At 35.8% G+C, this 19015-nt stretch overlaps 1 protein-coding gene across 3 annotated transcripts; it reads right to left on the reverse strand.

The window, feature by feature from the left end:
* Positions 1-1406: 1406 nt before the first annotated feature.
* Positions 1407-18996, reverse strand: LOC106180478 (dynamin-1-like protein). 3 transcript variants are annotated; one of them, XM_087015419.1, is made up of 18 exons: positions 18804-18996; positions 16091-16235; positions 15164-15181; positions 13816-13937; positions 13235-13484; positions 12532-12680; positions 12035-12139; positions 11627-11740; positions 11169-11260; positions 10809-10929; positions 10284-10430; positions 9731-9754; positions 7214-7303; positions 6452-6613; positions 4073-4252; positions 3588-3648; positions 3053-3264; positions 1407-1945 (listed from the first exon to the last, which is right to left on the reverse strand). In XM_087015419.1, the coding sequence occupies exons 1-18, from the start codon at positions 18903-18905 to the stop codon at positions 1889-1891; spliced, it is 2151 nt and encodes a 716-aa protein (XP_086871545.1). In that variant the 5' UTR covers positions 18906-18996; the 3' UTR covers positions 1407-1888. The 3 variants fall into 3 exon arrangements, with proteins under 3 accessions (XP_086871545.1, XP_013419923.2, XP_086871546.1); XM_013564469.3 differs by having other exon boundaries at positions 7214-7306; XM_087015420.1 differs by lacking the exon at positions 15164-15181 and having other exon boundaries at positions 7214-7306; positions 18804-18995.
* Positions 18997-19015: the final 19 nt, after the last annotated feature.

The following is a 19015-nucleotide window of genomic DNA, read 5'->3' on the forward strand; positions in this document are numbered from 1 at the left end:
CGAACTTGACCTGCGTAATATGAATATTCATTAGTTCTGCAAGTTTCAAGCCAAAAGGTAAAATGAATTTTAACTTATGTTATCAGTGTTGCATATATGCTGAAAAAAGTGAAAAACAGCATAACTTCCCTAAAAATGACCCCATCATGCTGATTTTCGAACTTGACCTGCCTATTATGAATATTCAGCAGTTCTGTAAGTTTCAAGGCAAAAGGTAAAATGGTTTTCCACTTATCGTGTTATCGGTGCTGCATATATGCTGAAACATGACAGCACTGTTCTGCAATGGGTTTTCTTCCATTTTTAAAACACTTTTTTAACATAAAACAAAATAAACAGTTTACTACCATTTGTATATGACCAACTAAGAAAATTGATGAGATGGGAAAAATATCAATAGAACAGTGTTAAATGTCCAATTTCCTCCATTCTGAGATTCTGAAGAGAGTAGATGATTGAATCTGACAAACTGCAATGATATGAGTTTATTTCCATTTTTGACACTTTATTACACAATACACGATATCAAGTTTACCATCATTTTTTACAAAATCAACTAACAATGTCATAAAGATGCAGGAAATGTCAAACAAACACTTTTACGTATCTTATTAGTTCAATAATGACACTGTTAACATGCCTAACAATTGAATCTGAGGAAATGTGAAAAAACAGCATAACTTCTAAAATAATGGCCTGATTATGCTGATTTTGGAACTCAACCTGCGTTTTAGTAAGATTGACCACTCCTGTAAGTATAATGACAATTGGCCTATCTGTTTTTCTTATATTGTGTTATCAGTGCTGCATATATGTTGAAAAAAGTGAAAAAATAGCATAACTCCCCTAAAAATGGCTCGATCATGCTGATTTTCGAACTTGACCTGCGGATTATGAATATTCATCAGTTTTGTAAGTTTCAGGCCAAAAAGTAAAATGGTTTTCCACTTATCGTGTTATCGGTGCTGCATATATGCTGAAAAAAGTGAAAAAATGGCATAACTTCCCTACAAGTCACCCGATCATGCTGATTTTCGAACTTGACCTGCGTATTATGAATATTCATCAATTCTGTAAGTTTCAAGCTGAAATAAAAAACAGTTTTCCACTTATCGTGTTATCGGTAAAAGTGCACGACGGCAAGGACGGCGACGACGGCGACGACGGCGACGACAGACGCAGATGATGGCTATATGTACAGACACATCTGTGTCTGTACATAAAAAGTAAATAGTTTCTTAATTAAGACACAAACACATTTTCTCTAGCTATGGGTCATGACATGTTGACCATACATCAAGTGGACTTGATCATGTGAAAAACTTGTCACTCTTATTTAAGTAATTTCATTACCATCACTTTAACTCATGAGCCAAGAAAAAAAAAAAACCCCTGAAATCACGCAGTTCTTATTTAGTCTTACTAAAGTTAGTCTTGCTTTTTCCGGAATTAATCAGAGATAAAGTCATGTACTATTTTATCTAAGGTTTTGAACTCCCTAGACACTGTAAAATACCTAGTTTTAGTTAATATCAGGCTTAATTCAACAACCATGAAGTGCATCCACCTTTCACACCTGCACCATATTGTCAGCTAGGAAACTACTGTCTGAAATCAAGCCATTAGTGCTCCTTGTACCTCGTATCATATCACCTCACAGCTTGGCTTTTAATAAAATGGCCTCTCTTCTTTCGTGCTTATAATTATAGTATAATTAAGACTATAGTTAGTTTATAGTCTGTAGTAGTCAATAACTTTTTTTTACGGGGGGTGGGGGGGGGGGGGGGGTTCTAGTTTGAACCCAGATATGGCTTCACTTGTTTAGTGCTTGTAATAAGTAAATGTTATCCCTGTAATCATCAATAGACTGATTTTCTCTAGACTGACATCACCATAGATGGGTCTCTCGTATTTCACTGATAATCTGCCCTGCCTGATTGAGTGCCTGAAATGACAATGATATCTAGTTAGAAAATAATAGAGAGTGTAATAATCTTACATAGTGCATCAAAGTATAAAGGTGAACATGAAATTCTAAAAAAAAGAAAAGAATAATGTAGTTTGTTTAAGTTCCACTATAGGCAGTATTTTCCCCAATAACAGATAATTCCAAATGGAATGTTTTATTATAGTACACGGTGTTGAAACGTACACTGGGCTCTCAAACATTTGAGAAATTTTCTGAATAATATTTAAGCCATGAAATCACCCCAATTACATGTCAGTCAACATTTTACTGTTTTTACAGCATTTTAGAAGTTCTCTTTTTCATCTTTCTCTTCAGTACATAAAGAGTCATATGTCTGTGTACATTTTTGTATATTATGATTATTACTTTTATTAGTCTGAAATAAGCTTTTTAGAGTGGTTTCCCTGCTGTGCATGCCCATGCATATCCACTTTTGCTAGCTACCCATATCCACTTTAAATTTGCTGGTATACATACATTGAATAAAAATAAGGTCAAACTAGAGCAAAAGGGTGGCAATATTGTGGTATATTACCACGAGAGAGATGAAGCTCATTCAAGTTAATATGGATGCATATGTTTTAGATGTGGAAAAATAGGGGCTGGTAAAAATGGGAAGTGTATTTTGTGAGGAAAGGTAGGTCAAAGGTCAAATGAAAAGTAACAGTAAGATTGCCAACATATGACTTCCTATTCAAGTTCAACAGTAACTATGGGTGTAACTCTGCCAGTTTTGGAGATATAAGGGATGGAAAAGTTGAAAAATGCAGTCATGGTGAAAAGCAGATCAATGGTCTAATTCAAAGTCACATTAAGATGACCAATATATTACTTTCTATTCGAGTTCAATCATAATTTTTATGTATCTCTGCTAGATTAGGAGATATAAGGACTGGAAACTTTGCAAAGTACGGTTCATGGTGGAATGTGTCAAAGAACGCATTCAAGGTCACATAAAAATTTGCAGCAGGCCTGATATTTTGCTAAATTAAAATTGCTTCTACCCATAAACATATGCCAACATCATTTGTTTGACTATAAACATACACAGATTTAAATTTAACGTGAAAGAACATGCACTACCTTCAACATTTCTTGCGCCTCTTTCCTCCTGGCTGCGATATGCTCTGACTCCTCCAGCAGCCGGTCAATCTGTTCCTTCTTGTAGAGTTGACTAACCAGCTCACTCTGGAGATTGTCCTTTACGTTATTGACTAGAAAGTGCATTACGGACTTTGGAACGCTGTCTTGGATGTTCTTGCGAACAATGAGGAAGTAGGATTTGATAAGTCTCTCTGTAAAAGACAAAAATACATTTTCAATGTGATATTTTGTTCATAATGTCTAAGTTGAGTTCCACTATCTGCTACTACCTACAAAGTTTTTGAAAAAAGGAGAAAACTTCTATTATTTGTTAATTTGTTCAACCAGAACTTTATTAAGTGTTTAAAATATTTAGTAAGTATACATAAGTATGCATCTGGGTCTATAACCATACATATTCATGTAACACACACACACACACACACACACACACACACACACACACACACACACACACACACATTCTTCCTTTCTTTATTTTTCTAGAGTATGTTCAACATTTTGAAGGACCCACCTATGACATCACAGTCTCTCTGTTCTCTTTGTGACAACTTGCGGACAGGGGTTTGCGTTGGCTGAAATGGACGGACAACATTTAATATTACTGAATGTTATCAAGTTATCATCCATTTTTTTGTCTTTTTTTTATAAAAATGATTTCAAACAATAAACATTAATGCACTATCTTCGAATGTTCTTACATTCCAACCTGTGAGTGTTTTGTGTTTAGCTATGTGTGGCGGAGGAGAGTCCCAACACTCAGTCTGTATCAGTATCAGGGCCAAAAAATGACCAGGCATTTAATATGCACTAGATTCATGTGGAGTGGGTATGCAGGAACTAAACTTTACTTTTACTTTAGCCATTGTAGAATGCTTGCTCATAAAAACCACAGGCATGAGTACACCTGCAAATGCACATGTAATAGACACTAGCTATGTCTTAGCCCAGCATGTGTGTGCGTGTGTGCGTGCATGCTATCTTAAAGTAGCTACTTACCACCTCAGGGAGTAAGTTGACCCCCTTGCCTGGCACCCCCCTGGTGGCCGGAGACCCAGGGGCACTGCCTGTGTGCTGAGGTGAGAATTCGGGTGCCATGCTTTCCACCTTGCCACCACGAGCCCAGATTTTCCACGAACTGCCATTCACGTTTTCTTGTTGTGGCCCAGACGGTAATGCCTAGAAGTTCACAAAATAGCATAATTACTTTGACAATTCTAGCTACCAATTTCTACCAGTATCTATTTGCATATATATAATTATAATAATAAAATGCATGTTTCTTAATGAAATGCAAGTTTCCATCTTTCTTTGGGGAAAAAACATGAAGAAGCAACAATAAATTTACGCAAAAAATGGGAAAAATGTACTGTAAAAGTTTACAATATTTCATAATGGTAAACATATTACAAAACAATTAAATGTTCACTTTAAAAAAAACATGAAAAAGTTTATTTCAAACACACAATCATGCTTATGGTGAGTGTCTACTAAGTCTCATATTAATCCATATTTCAGCAATACAGCCAATATTGTTCAACCCCATACATTAGAGACCATTTGTGTCCTATGTTAAATGGTATATGTGCCCTGTGTTAAATCCTCTGTATGCCCTCAAAACAACAACCCACACAGCACTAATCCAAACACACAGGCAAAGGGAGACCCTCAAACAGATTGCTTTACCAATGAACCACTTATATTCCAACACTGGAATTCCCTTTAATTTATCCTATGGTTGAGAATGGGATTCAAGAGATCACTAGCTAATGCAATGTGTGTGAAACAATAGTAACAAGCTAGGTCTCCATCTACAACCACATCACCATTTCCTTGACATTATTTCTATTCAGCAAGCTGCATTCTAAATTACACAGACGTGAAAACTGAAGCAACCTGCCATGCATTAAGGTGGTCAAACTTTCACCCCTCAAAGCACACAGCTGTAACTACGGCTGAAATGAATAATTGAAAGGAATGCCCTTCATGATAACCAAACGGCATGAGAATAAGATTTCAATTTCAATTCATCCCACTGGATTTCTTCACTCTCAATCAATCAATCAATCAATAAATAAATGGATATAAAATAAATTAATTAAACCACGCCTGAATCTGCGTCTCTTTAAAAGGTTTACAGATTCTAAAATGCCAAGGTTAAACACCATGCACCTAGCAGCAGTCAGTAACCCATGCTGTGTGAAGACTCACAGCATTCAGAGAATCCACAGAGCCCCACTGTTTTGAGCTAGACAGGAGCTGAGGAGTCCCGCGTCCTAGCTCATACTTAGAGGTCTCGATCAAGGCTGATACCAGGTTTTTATGAGACAGCCTTGAAGACGAGGGGGGAGGCTGATACCTTGGTTTGCCCTACAAGAAATTCCAGTTGTTTTAGTTCTTACTGAACTGCAGAAAGATTTCTACCACACTGAGAGAAAATTCTTATATAAATAGACCTACAGATATTGTCAGTTTTATTCGCTGTTTGACCTGAATTTTGGGGCCAACTTCTCTTTTTTTAGTCTTTCTCAGATATAATTGATATAGGGCTAAATTTCATTCAAACCTTATCGAAGTTATTAATAATATGGAATCAACTGATCTTGTGTCCACATTGAGCTGTGACAGTGGCCAAACTATTGATAAGATTTACTAAGATATCTGACAAATGAAGAAAAATTGAAAAGAAGTCATAAACTAAGTGAATAATAATTTACTATGATACACACTAATCTGAGCTTTGTTATCTTAAACTTGGTATCTGTAATTTTTTTTCTAACATAAGCAATTGGCCGCTTTTAGTGTAAAAATGTATAAATTAAGTTTTCTTCAATGTAGCTGTATCAACCACTAACTCAGTACCACCAAGATTACTATAAACATGTGCTCTGAAGACTAGGATGACAGGGAAAAATTAAACAAATTCTAACTTAAGACTGACCATCGACATATTTTATATCACTCACCTGAACCCTTAAACCCCCATGCCGCTTTACAGAAGGAAAACATAGAGTATAGATACAATAGTGGTCCTCCACATTAAAGGTTGCACTCACAACAGCAGACCAATAGATCTGCAAACCACATATGACTGACCAACTTACTGCCTAATCCCAGCAGGGAATCTATTAAGTGTCTATTAGGGGATTATGCAGCAAGCCATCACATGGAACAGCCATATTTGATCTACGGATCTGTTCTGAATGCACCCAAAGATAAGAGTACAAAGAAAACAGTAAAGAAGAAAAGCAACAACTGCAGTTTTACCAAATAAGAAAAAAAATAATCTCGACATATCATGACAGTTGTGAGAAATACAATTATAACAATAATTTACAGCCATAGTTAAATACCAAATGATACAAAAACAGTACTAACCCTTACATCTCTCTCTTCCTGTACAAAGTTTCTTCCACTGGATTCTTGGGATAAATTCCCTACATTATTTTCTACTAGGGCCCTATGCATTAAGCTTGCTTCGGCAAAGTCAGGGTGCTTGGTGTTGATGTAGGCTAATTCAATTGCGACTATATTTTCAACCTGGAAACGAAGAATATTATAATTATATGACAATTGATACAATTACTTTAATCAAGAAAGGCTAATAAAACTATTTTGTATTTATGTGTGTATGATTTCACAGGAGTCTCTGCAGCTAGTTTGCTGTGTATGTTTTAATATACAAACACAATTTGATATATATTCTGATTAAAGTAAAGAAATGACATATTAATTAATTAAGCCATGAATAAAACAAGTCCCCACATCTAATATAACCTGGTATAACATATAAAAGTATTTTTTAAGACAGAGGCCTAATGGTTGAGTTTTACATTACATAAGTGTTATAATATGTCGAAGGACATATATGGGGGAAAATACATGTTTTGTTGGTTTCTGTTAGATTGTTAAAACAGTAAACATACTCTGGTAGAGGAAGGGGGGTGGGGGCTCTTAGGAGCTTTCAAAACCAACTGATCTGCAGTCTAACTAGTTAGTCCCTGGATCAACCAGTTGTGAATTATCTCTTAAGGATGAACTGAAAAAAGGGTAGCCTTACAACCTACTTTGGCAAACATCTTGTTGAATATGTAACCCACCATTTCATTGGTCAAATGCCACACACATTATATAACATACCATTTCATTGGTCACAGGTAACCTCTTCCTCAGTAAACTTGTCATAACATCTACTATCTTCTCGTTAAGTTTTGGGAAGCGCATCATTTCCTGCTGAAAAAGAGAGAATGTGGGTCTTTTCACTATAGCTGTATTTTCAGAGCTTTTAGATCGATTTATCCCCGCGGGGAGTCTCACTAGATTACTGTCAGATAGTCCGGCTTACATGTCCGTCCCACCTGTTACAAGCTGTAAGGGGGTAATTAAATTTCGTGTCCGCTCGGCTGACAGCTATTTAGCGTGAACCCCCAGGGAGTTAGGTCGATCTAAAGTAGATAGATCTAATCTCTGGAAATGGGGTCTATTATGGGCGGCGGTTTATACAAAAATGCAAAACACGATTAGTCGTCATCGTTATCAGATCAGAAGGCAAAATACGACTAGTAGTCGTCAAAACGCAACTAGTCATCAAAACGCAACTAGTCATCAAAACGCAACAAGTCATCATCAAAACGCAACTTGTCATCATCAAAACGCAACTAGTCATCATCAAAACGCAACTTGTCATCATCAAAACGCAACTAGTCATCATCAAAACGCAACTTGTCATCAAAACGCGATTTGACGCCAGATGGCGCCCATTGTACGAAAATCTAGGCCAAGTCACATGATCCACAGTGATCAAAATGGCGAACGTTATTGAAGCAGCATTATCATATTCCTCGCTCGAACTCGAGAATTATCTCTACGCGTACAATCTAATAATGATATTATATATATAATAATATCTGGAACTTGTGAAATGAGTACAACAATAAAGCAGTGCTTCACAAGTGTGTGTTTTTGTTTTTTTTTTTAATTTATAACATGTCCAAATTATTTAATAAATTATTTAATTATTTATTATTTCGAGAATTATCTCTACAATCTAATAATGATATTATATATATAATAATATCTTGAACTCGAGATAATTCTCGAGTTCGAGCGAGGAATATGATAATGCTGCTTCAATAACGTCCGCCATTTTGATCACTGTGGATCATGTGACTTGGCCTAGATTTTCGTACAATGGGCGCCATCTGGCGTCAAATCGCGTTTTGATGACAAGTTGCGTTTTGATGATGACTAGTTGCGTTTTGATGATGACAAGTTGCGTTTTGATGATGACTTGTTGCGTTTTGATGACTAGTTGCGTTTTGATGACTAGTTGCGTTTTGACGACTACTAGTCGTATTTTGCCTTCTGATCTGATAACGATGACGACTAATCGTGTTTTGCATTTTTGTATAAACCGCCGCCCATAGTCTATACTTCTTTTTTTTTTTCAGAGAGGAGGCAAAGCTCTCATGTTTTGAATATAGGAGGTATAGTATAACAAGCTATTGGGTTTGGTTTTATGCAAAACATTTAACCATAAAAAAATCAAAATATTTTAAAACTCTTTATTTGCAATAAATAAATAAATTAAATATCTAAGTTTACCTAAAAGATTTGTTAATGAGTTGTATAAAATGAACATGGTTAATTGGTACGAACGTGACAACAAGGTTAAAGCTGTCAAACATAAAGAATTTTTTTAAAATCAAACTCCAAAATATGACGGACTGATTGATTTTCAGCAAACGAAAATGTAAAGACATGCATGTTATCGTTAAGGATTTTAGTTATGGTCATTTAATCGAAAAAAAGTTTCATCAATGGTTTTCAAAGCCTCCTATATATTCGATAATACATCCTAAAGTCTGTATTTTAGCACAATATCTGAACCCTATGGCAGTTGTTTTTTCATTTTTGTATAGAGCAACCCCTGTGCAAAGTTACCAATGTCAACATTCTCAAAACACAAATTAACAATTAAACAACACTTGAACAAGGAATTTTATGGTTCAAATGTGTACAGTTTTTAGTATGTTAAGTATTCTATGCTACTTCTCATGCATAAAGTGGACAAAAATAGATAAATAAATAAATAAATAAAATCAAGTTCAAATCCATCAACTGTACAGTAAACAGTTTCGGCTTACTTCCAGTGAGACTGCATGTAATACTCTGGCTGCAGTGCCATTTCCCTACAGAAATGGGAAATTCTTAAAGAAGATGGCACAAGAGCTCCAAAGAAATAACAAAATGAATTGTAGTTAAGATGCACAACTACTCCATAATGGCTTGGATCCAAAACATGTAACAGTGATAAAGTTTCTTTTATTTCTCAAAACAAACAAGTTTTCTATCATTTGTCGGTGATGTTTATGAGGCCACTCAGAATGGGTTAGGTTGCAATAATTGGTACGCACTCACTCCATGGCGACTTTAACAAATTGCAATTAGATGAACAGACTACCACTCCTTCTTGAGTAGAAGACAGAGACACCGGTGCTTACATGAATATGTAGGGAAAAAGAGGTGTGTTAATCTGTTTATTTGATTGCATTCAGCAAGAGTCCCTATGGAGTATTGCAACTTAGCTCCTTCTGAATGACTCCTACAATTTGAAGAAGATGGTGATTTAAAAAATTGAGAATGCTGCTGACTTACTGTTTGTCCACCATAACTTGGAATCTGCAAAGAAAAGGGTTTGCATGGAGAATAAAAACACACAACAGAAACCGTATTGAACACATTAAATCAATGTTATCAAGCACTGCATGGGATGTGTGTAAGCTTTAATGATTATTCAAATAAACTTTTGAAGTTAGTGGCAAGAGCAACCCATAAACAATATATTACTAACACAGAGTTCAAGGTGAATCACTAGCATGACACAAAATCAAACCAAATGTGCACTTCACAGCTGCATTCATATAATAACAAAATTTGGTCAATTGAATTTAGCAAAGGGATAAATGCGCAGTAGTCCATTTAGATAAGGTATGTATTGATCAGAAACACTAGCCACGTCTTTCTTGCTTTAAACGTGCAATGTTTCACTCAACTGGACTGCAGCTGATTAGCTTGGATAAAATTATAGCGAACTAGAATTTTAGTCTAAAAAACTGACCAATTTCAAGGCTAAACCAAAGGTTGTCTGTGAAATAGAATGAAAAAACTGAACAGCTGTGTGAGCACCAAATACTATATCCTCCAGTACCTGTGTTCCACAGTGCTGTATGATCCTCTGGAGTTCTTCATGGACCAGTTCTACACAGCGCAGACTGGGCTCCAACAGACGCCTGATCTGTCTCTTCACCAGCAGCTCAAAGGACACCTCGGGTACGAACAGAGCTGGCCGCGTGCCCTTGAGTGACAGGAGAATAAGGGTGATACTGTGGTCTCACAGTGGAGATATGAATGAATGAATTACTGCCCATTAAACTGATCTCTTTCCCTCTGTGTGTGTGTGTGTGTGTGTGTGTGTGTGTCTGTGAGAGAGAGAGAGAGAGAGAGAGAGAGAGAGAGAGAGAGAGAGAGAGAGAGAGAGAGAGAGAGAGAGAGAGAGAGAGAGAGAGAGAGAGAGAGAGAATCAGACAGGTATAGAATCTGTCCAGTAAGACTGCACATTTCATACATATAATATACCACATGCATGGAAATGGCACTAGCCTGTACTCTTTCTTATACACTCAGAATTACTACAATAAGGCTAACACTATAGCACAGCACACAATATCCTTACAGTGGCATTCCTGATGGCTGTAAGTATATCAAGCTGCGTCAAGCCTCCCAGTGGATCTATGGAGTTGAGAGTTTTGCCAAACGTCTCATGGAAAATGTAACATATCCTGGCACCACCACAACTACAAAAGAAAAGAGAGAAATGAATCAAGCAAGATGATGAAAATGTGTATACACTTTTGAGTTCCACCTCAATTTAATCAGAATAGATAGATAGATAGATAGATAGATTGTTGTATAATATGAGAAAAATTCTGTTCACATCTTATAAGGATAAAGTTTTTTTTTCTTAAATCAATAGTTAAATACATAACACCGTTGATGAAATTCTTCTCTGTTAACATCTTGACTTTATACTCACAGCTCTGTGGTCTGTATGTCCCTGGCTGTGCCCTCTATAGTACTGCAGTAACTGGAGGCAAACTTGGTGATGATTTGGAGCAGAAGTGCACTCTGGAATTCAGAAGAACAGTAATTTCAGGCACAAGTTTGAGCAATGGAAATAATCCCTAAAGAGAAAAGTTACTACCCACAGAATGATAATACAGTATCACTAAAGCACTTAGTCTGCTAAAATGTGAATAACATGGAATAACATCTTATTGGTAAAATATAAATACTGGTGAAAAAACAATTTAATTCATTCAATCATAATTTTGACAAACTTGCTGTAGCTTTTATAATGAACACTATTTCATTCTATAGCAGAGAAAAATTTATTGAGTAAGTGACTGGCATATTTGAATATCTATTTAATGAGTTTTTGCATATTTTCAAAAAATTGTAGTGGTTAATCTCTGAAGAAGAAGGTTGACTTACCTTGTCTTCCACCACTTCACCATAAGAATTTAGTAAAGACTGGAATTGGGCAGCTAATATATTCACTCTGGTCTTCAAATCTGGCAAGCAGTCTCTGATATGATGCATGAGTAACTGAAATAATGTGATCATTATTAATACAAAAATTCACTTATTACATAGTTTAATAAATCTCACTTGTTACTTTTTTTAAATATCCTTCTAAAAAAATGTTTTATCACATCAGAAGCTTTTAAAAGTAATGGGGGGGGGGGGGGGTCCTTAACATACCACCAAATCCTATTTACTTGCCTACTAAAATAAAGTTCACACCCAGCAATTGATATTTCATAGACAGAGAATGAAGAGTTTACCTCACTTCCAGTATAAAACAAACTTGTTCTTGAACACCATTGGGGTCATACTCACCCTATTAAGTGTTTTAGCTAGATAAGGTGTTCCATTTCTATTGGCTATAGAGGGGTATTTCTTCTGTAAAAATGCTGCTTCTGCTTTCATAGATTCATTTATGTCCTAGGGAAGTAAAAATAATAATAAAAAATTTTAACTTGATAAGCATTTGAAAGTTAATTTATCCATATAATCATATGCAGAGAAAAAGCATGATGGGAGGAAGAAAACTGAAGAACTTTCTTTGAAGTTAGAACTTAACCATATGGACGAAAATAAACTGTAATGTTTCTCCACCTTGGACTAATAGTCTGTTTTGTTTGTAATTAAATTTGACTGTTTTGTTTGTAATTAAATTTATCTTTAAAGAATTGACATAATATCTGATTTACAAAGAATGTCTTTTATTTCTTTTCACTTTCAAAAACACCAGGATAGACGACTCCTCAGTCTTCAATACAATACAGAGGTAATAAATCAAACCCCACCCTGGTCTTAAAGCAATATATTATCACCTTCTCTTCGTGTATGTCCTGTTGGCTTCTGTTGACCACTCCAATGATGCCCAGTTTCACAGGGATGACCCGTCCAGCCAGGACATCCATGGCATCTGTGCCGGCATCCATCAGGTCAAGCTTGGTGACCACAGCCAGAGTTCTGCGACCTGAAGGTGAATATGCATTCATATCAGTAACACACACAGTTTTTTTTTTAAGCGAAATAAAGCACTGACACTGTGTTGAATATATACCACCAAGTGTAATTTATATTTTAAATATTTAAACTTCTATCACATATGCAAAATTTGAACATACACTACAGCAATACAGAGAACAAAGTTCAATATCAGATAACTGTCAATGAACAGCACAGTATTTTCTTGGTCATAGAAGAGCCCTTGGCCCCGTATCTTGAAAGCATCGCGCATTGCGACCGTGCGCAAACATCTCGATTCCATAACTCGCCCATACTCGCCTCATATAATACTTTGTAGCCTCTATGTGATATCGCTATTCGCAATATGCGATGCTTTCAAGATATGGGGCCCTTGTCTTCCCCATTTGTCATACTTGCAAAGGCACTCCCAATCCAAGACTATTTGGCTTAAATGAGGCACCCTAATGTAGCAGCTATGTCCTGACTGCCCATTCAGTGACATTTCTATTTTCATACTTCATTTTCCACTCATAAATTTATTTGACAGTTTCACCCACTTACCATCAGGATCTACCTCTTTGGCTAATTTTAAGGACTCTGACGTGGCCATATCTGTATTGGCGGCTGTCACAGAGAGGATAATGGCATTGGGGTTGCTGATATACTGGAGGCACATGTCACGGATCTGGGTCTCGATGTCCACTGGCTGGTCCCCCACGGGCACCTTGGTCATCCCAGGCAGGTCAACCAAGGTCAAGCTGACCACTTTTGGGGAGAAGATCTTCAGGTTGATTGGGTCGTAGCAGATACCCTGGATGGATTGAGAAAATGTCAATCTGTGTTTTTTCCCTTTTTTAATTCTTCTTCTTATTTTTTCAAACATAACTTAAATTTAATAATTTTTCAAAAGAAGGATGATAAATTACTACTTGACTAAGTATACATTACCACTTTCATAAGACTCAGCAGAAGTTGAACACATTCATATTAGGCAGTGTGCATACTTTTCCACTCATACCTTCAGAAAAAAATTGTTTATAGTATTTGAGGTTAATAAAAATTTTAAATTTAAAAATTTAAAATTAAAAATAACTAAGTTTTGCAAGGACTACTTATCCCGTATCGATAAAAGGCAGTATTACCTTATTTGTGCCAGACATCCTATCTGTCTCGTTTTGAATTTCAGCTTTTATCTCAGCAAAATCTGTGTAAATCTTGCTTTTTGTATGTAGAAACTGTCCCCACTCCTCTGCATCTATCCTCTCTGCAACAAAAGAGAAAACTTAGTAAAATCTGCTAGCTGAAGTATCATGGGAGTACAGCATTATAAATCCACCCTAAAATAAATTAGTCATAACATTTTTGCACAGTGCCTTTATATTTTGTGGTGACTTTGAATATAAAGGGACAATCACTTTAAAACCATGTAAAACTGAATATTCCTTTGTGTGCATGCAAGTTAGATGTGTTTTGTGTCCAAAATTCTTAATTAATAAGTCTTAATTAATAAAAAAAAGTAAAAGAATATATTGTTTTGCTATAGTCATTGTAAAAAATGTAACAAAAAAAATAAATAATTCTCTCAAATAAATATGTAAAAACATAAGAAAAAATGCAGCATTTGTTTTTACTTCAAGAAAAACTACCATTTTTCTTCATTTCATCACGTAAGTACTAATATATAGTATTGATTTCTCTCATATAATTATTGAATATTTTCTATGTGGTTGAACACTTCTATACAGGTAATGCTGCAGGCATTCTATCAACCCTATAATCTTCCACATCTACACAGCAAGCTACTTTCATTATGTAACAGTGAGAATTAGAGCTCAAGCATGCATGAAGATTTTGCCAGTGACAATATGAAATATATGGGGTCAAAACAACATAGGACTTATACATATACTTGCTTTAAGAAAAGAAACAACTTCAAACAAACCAAAACTGATTAATTGGCAATAAACAATTTAAAACAAAAGCATGAATAATCAAATAAATCAAGTATTTGATATAAGCATATGGGGATCTTTTAATAATGTATGCTGGTGTTAGCCTAGAATATAGCCATTAAGCCATAAATCTTAGGAACTTTTATGAATAAGTAATTTGACTTTCACCATCTCTTTCATTAAAGACAAAAAAAGTTATCCCTGCTTTGCCATCACTTAACACACATATTTACAAAGGCATCTTAAGCAGATTTTACTTGATATGCTTGGACAACAAAATAAAGAATTTTGTGTTTATATGCCACATTAAGTACATTCAAACATTTTACAAAAGTTTGTATTCAAACAGAAATAGGGGGCATGGTCCACACTTGGGTTCTTTTCTTAGGAGATAAAATAATATTCTAACAAATATATTTTAACATGCTATATATCTTTCAAAAGTGTGACTGGAAAAAATTAAAGGCTTAACAGGAAAACACAATTAGCTATTAAAACAATTAATATCAATAAATTTTGAACTTAATACTTTACTCACTTCTCTCTTTTTGTTTTGCTGTAAAATGACAAATTATCCAAATGCATTATACAATACAAACTTACAATTTACACAAGGCATTCCATGGGGGATTGAAATGTTGGATAGTTTATGAAGGTACAATATTACAAAGCTGATGAAAAAGAAGGACATGTGTCATCTGTTATTTAGACTGTGACAAGCAGCTGGACAGAGGTGTGGTATTCTAAGGTAATGGTGTGACATAATATAAGCTGAGTGACACATTGACAAAATAAGGCAATACTGTGCCATTTAAAGGTGGCCCTGTGTCACACACTTTGTTGTTTCCATCTTTTTTCCAGTGTCAACACTAACAGAATTACTGTCATAAATGAAGTAATGGTAAAAGTTAAGATCTTTTTTATACACAGACTTTTTTGTCTCGACATAAAATTTTTTTGTGCCCTTCGAAGTCAAGCATTGAAAGGTGAAACATATAAATGCATCAAGAAAGAATAAACCCTATACAGTTTTAATTCAAATTTTGTAACATGAAACATTGCTTACAGGCTTAACAGTTTGTAACGCTGCTCAACAAGGGTATTTCTTAATGAAAAAGAGAAAGCTGCTAGAATTTCCCAAGAAAAGAGATCTATCTCCAAAGAGATTCTTGCTAAATTGCAAGCAACTATAACAGCTTAGATGTCTGTCATGCCTACTGAAGCTGCTAGGGGCTGGGGTAATTAATTATCCTTTAGCATCTTCAGTATACCGGCCAGTCATCTTAGTCGCTTAAGCTAAAAGCAATTCAGCAAAAAAAAAAAAAAAAAAAAAAAACCCTTGGAGATGGATCGATCCTATTAGATTAGTCTAGGTATGGGAACCCAGTCTAAACGTCCAACTGCCATTGCATGCCTTCATTAGTTAAGACTTTATATATATAATTATATCCCTACTATAACTTACTTCCATCCTGATACCTGTCCTCATGGTTGTCCTTGGACAGGTGGACCAGCTGGAGGACAAGGGGTCTCCTGGTCACTATCCCTGTACCTCTGGGTAGGAAGTCACGCCCTACCAGACTCTCCAGCACAGAGCTTTTACCTGAACTCTGAAAAAAGACAGCAAAAATGGCATTATATATCAACCTGAACCACATTCCCCAGCTGACAACCATTATACGACCCTGAAAGAATGAAATCCACACATGGCACTGTGTATGACCAGTGTTTGACCTTTGTTTGAAATAGTACAGGCCAATTTGGCCAGTGTGCTCTGAAAGTTACTGGCCAAACCGAAAATGCACAAGCCAGACTTTGGCCAGCTTTATTACGAAGTTACTGGCCAAATATTCAAAGTGCAGGCCATGTGGTAATGACTCATGATGGAGTTGTTATCATAAGCAAATAAAGAAAAAAAATTTAAAACCTTTTTTAAACCTAGAACTGTGTTTATTCTTTAGTCTACAGATTTCGCACATTCTAATCTAAATTAAACATAAACTATATGCATATTTATTTACCCCACTTTACCTAGAGATACTTTGATTAGATTTTTAATAAAATTTTCTGTACTTATATTTCTAAAATTTTCTGAACTTGTACTCCCTGAACATAATTTGTTTAATGAAATTTATATTTTGTATCTTTAAGTTGCATCATCACACCAAGAAATATTCATACAATAGATGCAAGGATTTAAGCTTCATGCTCTTTACTATATATTTGTACATAAATATATATTCTTTGGGGGGAATCGGCCGGGGTGAAATTGTCCTGATACCGATGAAGAGATAAAAGTCAGTATAAAGATCAATTTTGTCTTAAAACTGCTCCACATCCTTCTCAGTCATTTCATTGTCTTCATCTGAATCACTATAACTGTCATCAAACCCCTCATCACTGTCACTGCATCCCTTTTTTCAATTATTGGTGTTTTTGGTTTGGTACCTGCAATTTTTAAGTGTCAAGTTTATTAAAGACTGCCAACACAATCACTGAGTCAGACATAATCAATTACTGGTACATGTGAAAAAGAGCTAAACATTTAACAACGTTAAAATCAACAATTGGGACAAACAAGTAGACCGTTCAGATATGGGGTCTTAATAAATATATATAAAGAAATACTCGTTTCAAAATAAATATTAAAATGAGGTTAAATTAAGCACTATCATTATTAGAGAACTTGTGATATTCAGGGTGAACTCCGTAAGTCGCACTGACGGAGATGCAGTCGGTGAACTGCTGAAAACCTAACGAGATTGTTAAAAGATTCAATTGTATCCGAGTTGAAATAAAATTCATTATTTTGTATTATTTGTATAGTATTGCACTGTACTGTAATAGCGTGCGCTATGTAATTCAATTTCTCTTACCCTACACACGTTGCACGTCGCACGCATTTAACCCCCTCCCCCCCTTTTTTTCTTTTTTTTTGTTCCGCTCAGGAAAAAAAATCAGAAAACGTCAAAAACATGCATTGGGTCAAAGAGCTCAGACTATTAGTTCGTTTCTGCTTTGATTTTGTTTACTTACCACTTGAAGTTGAAGCCGATTCTGCGACGCTCTCACTCTCAGTCTCTTCTACTTTGAAATTTTTAAAAACTTTTCCATGCAGCTTGATGATCCACGTGCATCACGTTTTCTCCCGGAAGCGTCAACTGCGCAAAATCGCAAGTGAAACGAAACTGACAGCATTTCCTATACTTCGTCAAAATCCGGCGCGCAAACGAAGGCTAGATGCTTTCAAAAACGACAGCGAGACTGTGAATACGTCATTACGGAATTCCCCACTTTCAAGCAATCACGATTATGAGAGTGAAAACGAGGTTAGCAGTAAGGGTAATCCCATGAACTTCCCTGTAATTTTTGGCATACGAGTCGGACTTAAATTGAGTCTAAATTTTGCCGATAAACTTGATACAGTAAGTTGACATAAATCGCCAAAATGGCGACTTGCACCATCATTTTCACTCGCCAGATTTAATTTTAACTCGCATTGGCGAGCTGGCGAGTGCGAGTGTCAAACGCTGTGTATGACCCTACAACAGACTGTCTTGTAATGATACTTGGTTATGAAAAACATGCATTAAATCAGTTTTTACCAAAGCTGATATACATTTGGAGGAAGGGGGGGGGGGTTAGGGACAGAAAGGGAAGGAAGCCATTTTTGATCCAATATATATATGTCAGTTATTAGAGGGGGGATATTTTCAAGCAGGTGGGGGCAAGACAATGAGAAAGTTCATGAAAAATAAATGAAAGTCTGATGATTGTAACACAAAGCTGACTTTCATCATGACTTGTACATTCCCTTTCTGACTTGTCATAGCATTAATAATCACCTGCAACAAAGCTTACGTAGTAACTGTACACACCAAAACAATGATCACACCTGCAACAAAATTTCGTCAGGGAGGGGATTTTTGTTCTAAATCGAAAGCCAAAAAAAAAAAAAAAAAAAATGCAAAATTTGCACAAATTCGGGAAATTGGCAACATTTTATTTCGCCAAATAAGTTCAACTTGTTTTCTATTTTCTATTATTTTGTTTTTAAAAGCTACTAAGATATTTTATTTGTAGAATCATGACACTGACACTCATAATTTCATCACGAGCTCTTTCGCCTTTAATGTTCGTTGACATTTGACGGCAGAACGCCACCAAAATCGCCCTACCTGCGAGCCGACAACTACAATCTGCGGCAAGTGGATGGTTTCTTGTCCCACTGTATTAAATACATCTTGGAGTTTGTTTATAACAGGAATCAAGGACTCCATATCCTTGAACGGTTCTTTTCTTTCGGACCTATCAACTCTTCTGCTTAGAAAAATGGCCGTTCTCACAAAACGGAAGTTTTGAAATGACCTTGAAGGGGTTTCACTTCCGG

The sequence above is a fragment of the Lingula anatina genome, chromosome 6 (genome assembly GCF_051362555.1).
Source record: "Lingula anatina isolate TDL-2025a chromosome 6, LinAna3.0, whole genome shotgun sequence".
NCBI lineage: Eukaryota > Metazoa > Brachiopoda > Lingulata > Lingulida > Lingulidae > Lingula > Lingula anatina.